The 11,678-nt window shown below is 38.8% G+C and overlaps 1 protein-coding gene and 2 pseudogenes across 1 annotated transcript in view; 2 read left to right on the plus strand and 1 right to left on the minus strand.

Moving 5' to 3' along the window:
* LOC102850932 (zinc finger protein 613-like) overlaps nucleotides 1-3,621 on the plus strand; it is a 27,676-nt gene extending 24,055 nt beyond the window's left edge. Inside the window, exon 4 of the mRNA XM_006897322.1 lies at nucleotides 2,877-3,621. Coding sequence (XP_006897384.1) covers nucleotides 2,877-3,621 — 745 coding nt within the window. The remainder of the gene's footprint in view (nucleotides 1-2,876) is intronic.
* The window catches only part of LOC102853270, a 246,556-nt pseudogene that overhangs the window by 167,930 nt on the left and 66,948 nt on the right, over nucleotides 1-11,678 (minus strand).
* The window catches only part of LOC102851350, an 8,646-nt pseudogene continuing 1,053 nt past the window's right edge, over nucleotides 4,086-11,678 (plus strand).

Genomic DNA, 11,678 nt, shown 5'->3' on the forward strand with positions numbered 1-11,678 from the left:
ACCCTACTGGAGAAGTTTTTGGATGTGCATAGGGATTTGAGTCTTAGAAGATCCCATTCATCTATGTTATCTTCTCCTGGTTGTAGGTGAATTATTGCATTTTTCAATTTCATCATGGTGCTTTCTTTCTAGGATTTATAAATCTTTTTCTTCCTCATATCCTCCCATTTCCCTCGCTATGAGATTGATTCCACCTTCTAAAACTCTATGCTACCTGTTGCTTAGGCTTCAGGATGTCTTCTACTTGTTAGCAATACAGATTTTTCCTTCCTTGCATGCAAACTAAGGAGTCAGGTGACTTAATCCATTACACTTGAGGCTGCCAACCCCAAAATCAACAGGTCAAACCCTCCAGTTGCTCCACAGAAGAAAGATGGGTTGTACATAAAGCCTTACACCCTTGGGAAATTAATGAGGGTCCCTACGTCAGAACCACTTCTAGTGTAATGTGTTCTAGTTTAACATTTCAAGCCTCCCTGGATGTTTTGCTCCCATAGCGCGCTCTCTCTGTGCTGTCATCTTGTTCCCCGGTTTCTGTATCTGACTCTGAGATTGTCCAAAGGTTCTCATCCAAGTAAGTCTTGGACTAATGCTGTCTTATTCCTCCATAGTTTTTTCTGCTTAGTATTTTTCCTAATAAACTTCCTTTTTATGTGTGTGTGTGTGTGTGTATATATATATATATATATAGTGAATTCTGTGGTTTTTGTTAAATTTTGAGTAGTTTATTTTTCCCCCTTATTTTATTTATCTGTTTATTAAAAGAGTGTGTGTGTGTGTGTGTGTGTGTGTGTGTGTGTACACACCGTCAAATAGGATGTGACAGGCACAGGAGGAGATTGTCCCACCTTCTCCAGCAGAGCATCTGGAGGATTCGAACCACACGCCTCTGGTATTGCAGTGCAGCTTCTTGCCACTAGGCCACCAGAGCTTGCTGTGATTTCTGTTTTTAACTTGTTCTCCTAATGCTTTAAATTTTTCTTCATGGTAATGAATTAGTTGTGCTTGGGATGTACTTGTTTTCCAGTAAAGTTTAGTGAAGTAAATGCATCTGTCCTGAACCAATGATTTGTGTGTGTCAAAAACTGACTTATTTGGTGTTCTCTGTGGGGATCACTGGTGGCCTAATGGTTAAGGAGTTGTGTTTAAATCCAAAGGCATGTAATTCAAATTCATCGGATTTTCCACAGAGAATGATGGGCAGTGGCCTTCCATGTGACTCACCTCTTCTGAAAGTCCACTAGAGGTCAGCTTTGTTGTGGTTAGGTGCTTCCAAGCCAAATAGGACTGATAACAACACTATGAACAGAAAATCTGAATCCAGTCCTTTCCTGCACCATCCTCACACTTCCTGACACAGGACAGCCCAGTCACCTTATCAGTCCACCTGGTTGAGGATCTTACCTTTTGCCATCCCTCCACCCTTTCCAACATCATGTTTCTCTCCAAGGAATAGCCCCTCTTAGTAACAAGTCCATAGTATGTGAGGCAAAGACTCATTATTCTTGCCTCCAGAGAGCACTCCAGCTGTGCCATTTCTAAGACAGTTCATCCTCTTGGCCATCCATGGTATGTTAAGTGCTCTTCTCCATAGCTCAGCGGCATCAATTCTTTTTCTGTCATCCTTATTCATTGTCCTGGTCTTCAATGCATTGCTAGTAATTAGAAATATGGTCTGAATCAGACACACCATAATCCTCAAACTGATATCACTACTCCTCAATAATTTGGAAAGGTCCTTAAGTGAAGATTTTCCCAGTGCAAATGTGTTTCCTGATTTCCTGACTGTTCAAACCAAGGGTGTTAATTGTGGACTCAAGCAAGATGAAGCTGTTGACAGTTTCAATCTCCTCTCCATCCGTCGTGACACTGCCTGATGTTCCAAGTAGCAAGAATCTTTAGTTTCTTGATATTGAGACACAATCCATACTGAAGGCTGCATTCCTTGATCTTCCGCAGCAAGTCCTCAAGCTATAAGGCAGTTCCAACTCTATGGTGATGAGTCCTATTTTAGAAACCATCATATCTGTGGTCATGAGTCACAGATTATCTCATCTTATTCCTCTTCAGCCAAGCTCATTGCCATTAGCCGACCTCTAGTGGGGATAATACTGCTCATCTTACTAGGAATATATGGTACCTTCAGATGCCTATTTTCAGTTAACCAAGCAATGCTCTACTGCTCTGTACCTTAATCCTACAGAAATGTTTTTACTTCTTTGTTGTGTTATTTTTATTAGTAAGTGTGATATTTTGTTTTCGTTCATATCCAAACATTGTTGTTTTAGCTGTGTGCCCTGGAGTAGGAACTGAGTCATACCTGACCCTACTAGGGTTTTCAGAGACAGTTAACTGCATAGGAGGAGGTGACCCATCATTAATCTCATAAGGCATCTGGTGGATTGGAAATGCGTGTCTTTGGGATTGCAGTCTAACTACATACTAGTAGGCCATTGAAATGTAGTTACTAAAATTTCAAATTATGTATCTAATGTTTTGGGTCTTTTTTCCTTTTCCTGGCTTAATTTCCAATCATGTGTTGGCAATTTATTATTTTCTTCTTTCCTAGACGTCCCGATTGTTGATGATCATCTGCTTGACCTATTTTCTAATGAAAGAATGTTACATAGACTGGAGCACAGTAACCTTAATCCATTGGAAAATACTGAGAATCAACGCAAAACTCATTTTGATTTCATCGAAAACCATGGTATGTTTGAATTACTTGAGAAAACTATGAAATCAAATTTCACTTTACCTGTCATCCACCAGAGACATAGCAATCAAGTAAAGCCCTCTGCTGAGCTTAGTGGAGATAATAAGACCTTGTTCCACCGTGACTATGACCAATTCTGGACTGAAATTTTCCTTGAAAGTCAGAAAGCAAAGGGCACTGAGGCCATACTCCATAGCAATCAGACAACTCACAAAATAAAGAAATCCCATGTATGTAGCGACTGTGGCAAAGTCTTCACCAAGAACTCAAGTCTCACTGTCCATCAGCGAACTCACACTGGAGTGAAGCCCTACGTGTGCAGGGAGTGTGGAAAAATGTTCATCGCAAAGAGTTACCTCAATGTCCATCAACGAACTCATACTGGTGAGAAACCCCATGTGTGCAAGGACTGTGGAAAACGGTTCATTGCAAAGGGTAACCTCACTGTCCATCAGCGAATTCATACTGGAGAGAGACCCTATGTGTGTGGGGTGTGTGGAAAAGCCTTCATTAGGATGAATCGCCTCACTCTCCATCAGCATATTCACTCAGACAAGAAGCCCTATAACTGCAGTGAATGTGGGAAAGGCTTCATCAAGAAGATAGAGCTCACTGTTCACCAGCGAACACATACGGGAGAGAGACCCTATGTGTGCAAGGAGTGTGGAAAAGGCTTCGTGAGGAAGAAGAACCTCGCTGTCCATGAGCAAATTCACTCCAGGCAGACGCCCTATATTTGCAGCGAATGTGGGAAATGCTTCATCAGGAAGTCAAATCGCAGTGTTCGTCACCGAACTGAAAATGGAGAGAGACCCCATGTGTGCCAGGAGTGTGGAAAAGACTTCATCAATAAGATTCACCTCACTGTCTATCAGCAAATTCAGTCCGGGGGGGAGACTCTATAACTGCAGTGAATGTGGGAAAAGCTTCATTGGGAAGACAGATCTCACTGTTCATCAGCAAACTCCTACAGGAAAGAGACCCTATGTGTGTAAGAGGTGTGGAAAAGCCTTCATCAAGATGAAAAGCCTCACTGTCCATCAGCAGATTCATTGAAGGGAGCAGTGAATGTGGAAAAGGCTTCATCAAGGAGACAGAGCTCATTTTTCATCAGCAAACATATACAGGAGAGAGACCCTACATGTGTCGGAAATATGGAAAAAGCTTCATCAGGAAGAATACCCTCATTGTCCATCAGCAAATTCACTCTGGCAAGAAGCCCTATGATTGCAGTGGAGGTGGAAAAAGATTCATCAGGGAGACTGTCCATCAATGAACCTATATTGGCGAGAAGCCCTATAAATGTGGTGAATGTGCTAAATGTTTCGTGCAGCAGACAAATCTCACTGCACGTGTGAAAACCTTCCCCATGGTGACCGTGAACAATTTTGTACTGAACTCATGGTTCCCCGAGAACCAGAGGTCCAAGAAGATTTCTGGAAAATACTGATCTTCAGCAAAAACCTCATTTTCATTTTATGGAAAACCATGGTGTTTTTCAATTTTCTGAAAAAACTGTGAAATCACATTTCAGTTTACCAACAGTCCACCATTAAAAAAACAACCCAACCACACAGAACAACAAATAGAGCACTCTGCTGAGATCAGTGCAGATGAGAAAACATTGCTGTACAGTGACAGTGACTAATCTAGTACTAAAATGACATTCCCTGAGAGTCAGGGAACCCAAGAGCACTGAGGCCCAATTCACAGAAATCAGATCACTCACAAAAGAAAGGCATTTATGTAGAGCCTGTGGCAAAAGCTTCATCAACAAGGCGTGACTCACTGTCCATCAGGAACTGACATTGAGAGAAACCCTACAAATGCAGTGAATGTGGGAAAGACTTCATCCAGAGGAGAGAACTTACTGCTAATCAGTGAACTCACACCGGGGAGAAACCATATGTGGGCCGGAAGTGTGGAAAAGGCTACATGAAGTATAATGTTCTCACTTTCCATCAGCATTCTCATTCTGTAGAGAAACCAGATAAATGCAGTGAGTGTGGCAGAGCTCATCAGGGAACTTGTAGTGGAGAGAAACCCTTTACATGCACAGAATGCTGTCCGTGCTTGACCCGTAAGGCAGGGCTCACTATGAACCAGGGAACTCATAATGCCATACACCAGTGAACCTTGTAAATGCAGTGAGTGTTTAAAGGTCTTCATCAGAAGACATACCACACTAGTTAACAGTCTCCTACTGAGTCGAAAGCCTATATGTGCAGGATATGTGGAAAATTCTTCATGTGGAAAGATGGCCTCAGGCTCCCATCAGTGAACTCACAGGGAGGAGGAGCCCTATGACGGTGGTAAAGAATTCCTCAGGAAGGCAAAGCTCCCAGTCCACCGCTAACACATACTGCAGAGAGATCCTTTGTGTGCAGTGAGTGTGGAAAAGGTTTCAGGAAGAAGGTAAAACTCACTGGACATCAGTGAACTCATTCAGTGTGGAAGGAATCCTCGTATTGGCAGTGAATTCATTACAGTCTTCAACCAAAAAGTCATTCCTCATTGCACATCAAAGACTTCAGCCAGGCAAGATTTAATTTTCATGTACTGAATGTGGAAAATCTGATGCCCAGCAGTCAAGTCTTAATAGACATTGGAAAATTCATGGGCTACAAACCATTTCATTGCGGATTGTGGTTGGCCGAGGAAAGAGAGATGGAGACACCAAGAATGGAGAGAAAGAACAGAGTGCAAAGGCAAGTGATGAATAGCTTGAAGGCTGAAGTTCCCTCCAGCCTCTGACTTTATTGAGAATCACTAGGAAATAAATCACAAAGCAAATTCTTTTGCAAGTGAAGCCAAGTTTATCTTGATTGTCAACCTCCTGCTTATCTCAGGAGGAAGAAGTTAGCAAATGCAAAAAGATTGTGAAGATGTTCCTTGGCGCTTGACCCCTGCAACCTGTCCCAGGAGGAATTTCAGCCTGTATATGTGCCTCCCTCATTTCCTGATATAGCATTTTGTGTATCATTTAAATTAATATTTAGTTGGAATGGGGGTTGGTGTGTCAGAGTTAGTGAGACTGGCTCAGGACAGTGAAGGGTTCGGAGCTGCTGTACGTAACGTCGCAATACATCACTGCCCACTCAATGGCATATAACGGTAACATACTATGACAGATTTGGAAGCAGGAGTGGCATCCACTTTCTAAATAAGATGACTCTGGAAACTATGAACTTTGATAAATGTCGATGGCTGTAGAGAGGTTTCAGGCCTTTTGTTCATGGGGTCACTGTAAGTCATGCTCTACTTGAAGGCAATCAACAACAACAACAATTTGGCTTCTCATATTTCCCCCCTTTTGTTTTTATCATAATTATGTTGTCATCAAGGTGAGCATGGCTCTTCTATGATTCATTATTGCTTGTTTTTTTTCTCCATCCTTTATATCCAAACAGCATAAGATCACAGAAGTACCTCCAAAAATGTCCATATGATCAAAAGGATTCAGATTAGATATTCCTTCACTTATCCTATTTGGGATATTGACGTTGTTAAAATAATTCAATTGCTTATCAAAAGTAGGAATGGATCTGAGCTTGTAATTTCTTCTCTGAACCCATGATTCATAATATGGTCTTGATCTTATGCCAATTCCATTCTGTTTCATTCCACTTTACTGGAGTAATGCAAAACCACACAGTATTCCAATCACATTTTAATTTGTTTTTGAAAAGACCATAGCTTTTCAGAATCTTGATGCCATGTTTCACATAATCTATGGCTTGAATTCTTTGATATTAAAGCCATGCCAGCTATAGCAGCGGTGGCAGATGGCGATAATTCCTAAAATTGCTGTAATGATAATTCAAATGACTCTTCTCTCCTTTTTAATGATTATGTTTCCAATTGTTATAAAATCATACTTTCAGGGAATGCCATTTTCTCTCTAATTTTGCTGGCAATCATAATCCAAATCAGGATCTTAATATGTAAATACTTTCATTAAATGATAAAATAATAGAAGAATTTAAACAGATATAACACTGTGACACTGATGTGTCAAATGCGTTAATGATTGGTTCCCCATGCAAGACAGTGTTGGGTGAATCTCTCTGACTAACGCAAGCTTGGAAGCAGGAGCGGCATCCACTTCCATAATAGCTTGCCTCCAGAAAACCCAGGAACCTGGAGAGAGGATGAGAGATACACAAGTGTTGAGGACTCTCCTTCATAGGGTCACTATGAGTCTCCTGCAACTCGACAGCACTTAACAACAACTACAGTGTTAAATTTTTAGAATCCCATCGAGTTGAACATTTCAAAAATACATAAAGTAATGAACCACAGACTTTAATATAATTGGTTTAATTTCTTTTACATTTAGTGCTAGTAACATTGTGAATATGACCGTGTGAATAATTTCCAATCTATATAGATATATGTCTCAATGCAGTTTTTATTTTCCACAAATGTTTTGGGTAAGAAAAATGCTGTAAACGTGGATACAATTCCACCATTCTTCCTTCATGCCATGATATATTGTTATTAGCATGAGCAGTTATAAGTTCGTTGCCTTCCTTACACTGTCTTAAATTCTTAATTCCTTTCTGCTGACAATTGGAATCAACAGGGCTCCAATCAATGATGTACACTGGAAGTACTAATTAAAACTTCCTCTCCTTGACATTGTTTCCAATATATTCATTTTTAATAAAAGAGAAAGAAGGCAACTGATAGGGAGGAACATCAGGATAACCTAAAATTATTTTACTGGTGTTTCCATGAAAACCATACCCTTGGAATATATAATAGAGAGACATAATATTACCCAAAATTTTATAAAGCCATGCCTGAGCTTCAACTTTCAAACAATTGGATTTGTATTCAATGCATATGCCAAAATCATCAGTGCCAACACTATAATTAGAAATAATCATTCCTTCTTCTTTAGTTTTAAGGTGTCCCCTGTTATCTTGGGGACCTGGAAGGTACTGACAGTCATTATTATAAATAGGTACAGGAGTATCAAACCAACGAACTACTTTTAATAATGGAGGATTAGAAATATATGCCCAGTAGCTCGTATTATCTGCCCTTCCTACCTGACTCACTACAGCAAGCGTAGCCAAAAACAAATGTTCAGAAGATATTGGTTCCCTTGTCTTTTGTAATACTTTTTTCCCTTCCATCGTTAATTTCTTTATCTGGCCCCATGTGGGTATCTCAGCATTTTTAGTCTCCAGTAATGGTCCCTGTGTTTGATACTGCTCAGCTGTCACCATGCTCATCCATTCCACAACTCCTTCCTTGTCCAAGTGTGGCCTCTTTCAGCTCATCTCGGGGTTTCACATTCCTGGGTGGCACTCAGAGTGTTTCTGAACCTGTAGAAATATAAGCAAATGATAGACCCCACCTAATAACAAATCCTTTTTTCCATCATTAGTTAAACGTTCCCTGAAATATTAAAGCTGATTCAATTCTTTATATGATTGTCTTTCATCTGGAGTTTCCCCCTTTTCATTAGTATTTTAAACATAGAAGTATATAAGGCTCTTTGTAAAATAGTTCAAGGAGATAATGTTCGTCCTATCCCATCTCCACCTTTTTGTGTTTTCAAGATAGTTTGTAAAGTCAAATTAGCCCTTTCTATTATAGCTTATACTTGGGGGTTATAAGGAACACCACTAATAAGATTAATGTTCCATTTCTTGAGAATTTGTTTTCTTAGAGTTAAAAGCAGGAGCATTGTCAGTTTTATTACTTAATGGTCATTAAAGGTTTCAATTAAATGTTGAATTACATACTCTTGATTTTTCTCCTGATAAAGCAGTGGCCCTTGGAAGCCTAAAAAAGCATCAGTAGTATGATGAACATACTGTAACTTCCCAAGTGATGAAATATGAGTAACATCCATTTGCCGTAATACATTTTATGTCACCTCTAGGATTGACTCCTTTTTCATAAGGTGGTGCATTCATGGGACCACACTGATGACATCTATTATAATCTCTCGAGCTTGTTGCCATGTAATTCCAAATTTTTTCATAATTTCATGAATATTTAAATGAGTATGGAGATGAAAATCTTCACTAACTTTAACATTTCTTAGTAATATTCAATCTATTTTATCATTTAATTGTGACATTGGTCCTGGAAGGCCAGAATGAGCTGAAATATGAGTGTTATATATAGGAGATTCTAGTTGATGAATTAAAACTTGTAACATAGTAAATCACATACTAATATTAGTATCTTGAGAAGGAATATATACTTTTTCTGTATTTCTAACAGTAAACTCAGCATATTGTGAATCAGTAACTATTCAATGGAAAGTTTTTATCTTGCAATAACATAATAGCATATAATTCAGCCTGTTGAAGAAAAGTCAAGTTAGTTTTATCTATTTTATTATCTTAACCATTTGTATAATCTGCATAATCCATCTTACTTGTTTCGATATAAGTATCTGCTTGCAAAGGTGAAGTTTTTACTTTAGTTGGTAGTATCCATTTAGTCTGTTTTATAAATTGTAAAAGTTTATCTAAAGCATAAGAATTACAAATTTTTCCTATATAATTTGCATAAGCTTCCTGCCAATAATCTGATATTTTCCATAAATTATTTATCTGCTTCTAAACTTCTAGGTTACCTTATCTGTGAAAGACTTGTTGTGTGTTTATCTTTGGTATTCCTGACTATGACAAAGTAAAGACTAGCCAGCTTTATGATCACCACATGCAGTCTATTTTAATTTTTTTCTAATTGAAAGATTTTTTTTCCTAATTTAGAGATTTTATCCTTTTAAAATTTCTCAGCTTCAGCTTCTAATTTATCTATCTTTATAACTAGTTTTTTTGCTTCATCTTCTAAATTAAACATTTTCAGTTAACTTCATTCTTATATTTTTTCACTTCTCTTGTTTTTCTGAAATGGTCAGATTCTCTGACCTCAAAACTATTATTGCATTAAACTTAAGACAAAAAGCAAACAGAGAAACAACAACAGCAAACTTAAAAAAAAATAAAACAATCAATGCAAACATTTACAGACTTCTGCTTTGAGCCTTAGAATCAATCTCTCTGTTGTTGCTCTTCCTAAGGCTCTTTATAAAGGTGACGAAGGTGGTTTCTTGCCTTTAGCTTTAATCTTTTTAAATGTAATAGCACTTAATTCATATTTATGCAAAGACTCATCCATCTCTTTTTGCAATTTTTTCAGATTATAAATACAATCCTGCACAGACCTTGTTACATTTCTTATCAAAGCCCATACTGGCCAAAAATTGATAGGAATCTGTTCTCTTTTTTTTATGTGCTCTACCTACAGGCGTAATCCAGTAACAGTGTTTCTGCACATAATGAAACAATTTCAAAAATGACCATTCTCTTTTACCTCTGAACTCTTAAGCAATTCTTTAAATAATGAAATATACTGAGCTTCAGAGGATGGGCTCTTCCCCACAGCTCTTTTCACTTCTGCCTCTGAGTCTTTAAGTTTATTAAATTCCAGAGTGTGAGAGAATTCTCATGAAACCTTTTCTACCTCTAACCAAGAATTTATATCAATATTCAAGGCGTGAAGAAAACCTCATGCACTCTTTTCTACTTCTACCCCTCTATTTCTAGCAAAATACAGAGTTTGAGGATTTCTTCAGGACCCTGCCTTTTTTTTTCTTAAAGTTTCACTTACCCAGAGTGAATTCCCTTGCGGTTTCCTGGTGTCTGCAAGAGAGAGAGGGAAAGACTACCTCCTCTTCAGGTCCCTGTTTTGGTGCCAAAATATTGTGAGCCAAAGAAAAAGAGAGATGGGGACACCAAGAAAGGAGAGAAAGAGAGCATAAAGCCAGGGGCGAACAGTTTGAAAACTGAAGTTCCCTCAAGCCAGGTCTTCCTTTGACTTTATTGAGAATCATCAGGAAATAAACCAAAAAGGAAATTATTTTGCAAATGAAGCCAAGTTTATTTCTATTTTCAACCTTATGCTTATCTCAGGATGGAAGAGTTAGGAAGTAGAATCCAAGACTTGTGAAGGCCCCTGAAGATCTTCGCTTGGCACTTGACCCCTTGGGCCTATTTCAGGAGGAATTTCAGCTTGTATTTGTTCCTCCCTCATTCCCTGATATAGCATTTGTTTTATCATGTACCTGAATACTTAGTTTGATATTTGCCTTCCCACAGCAGAGAGTGTCAGAAAACCTTAAAGATTAATTAAAAGCTCACTGACGATGAAAGATCTCATATAGGTGAGACATCATATCATATAGCTAGTGATAGAAATGTGGACAGATTGTTGCCGATATTTCTCAACTTTCATTCACATCAAAGAAAACACCAAAGAGAGAAATGTGTGGAGTTTTGTCCATGAGGAAAAGTTTTTCATAGAACATCTCCTTTCACCAGATAATAGTGACGCCCTGCATGAGAAAAGCCGTGTTAACGTAGTTCCGGTGCAGACATCTCCATTTCCAGTTGTGAGCTCAGTAAACCCCCTTGGGCCACTAACAGGAACACATCCTTGTGCAACAGCCTCTTCCTAAATAGGAACCCTCTGTAATTAATGGAAAATTTCTACAACAGAGAAACCTTATAGATGAAGTTACTTTGATAGTCCCTCCGTGTCCAAGTGGAAAACCCACAGTATCTTCTTGAAGAAGAGTGTATGAAACAGGATGCCACGGAGTCTGTGACTTTGTGCAATAAATGCTTGTTCCATTCTTCTGTTGTCCCTGGACCTGTTTCCACTAGGTGAGGATTAGTGGGGTGAATAATAAAGTTGGTATGCTCTTGCAGAGACCATTAAGTTGTTTCATAACATATTGGAATCCTGCAACTCCTCCCCTCTCTTCAAAGTGTGCAGCGTCCACATCAAGAGAAAGAAACATGGACAAATTGGAACAAGGTATGTAGGTTCCAAGTGGGTATGGGGGTGTCTTAAAATACATCCCCAGGCCTTTCTTTTGCAGTCCTTTGGCTAAATTGCAGTATTCTGCACTTTTAAGTGGGGAGCG

This window comes from Elephantulus edwardii, unplaced genomic scaffold, assembly GCF_000299155.1.
Source record: "Elephantulus edwardii isolate Elephantulus edwardi_28Jun2011 unplaced genomic scaffold, EleEdw1.0 scaffold00208, whole genome shotgun sequence".
NCBI classification, from domain to species: Eukaryota; Metazoa; Chordata; class Mammalia; order Macroscelidea; family Macroscelididae; genus Elephantulus; species Elephantulus edwardii.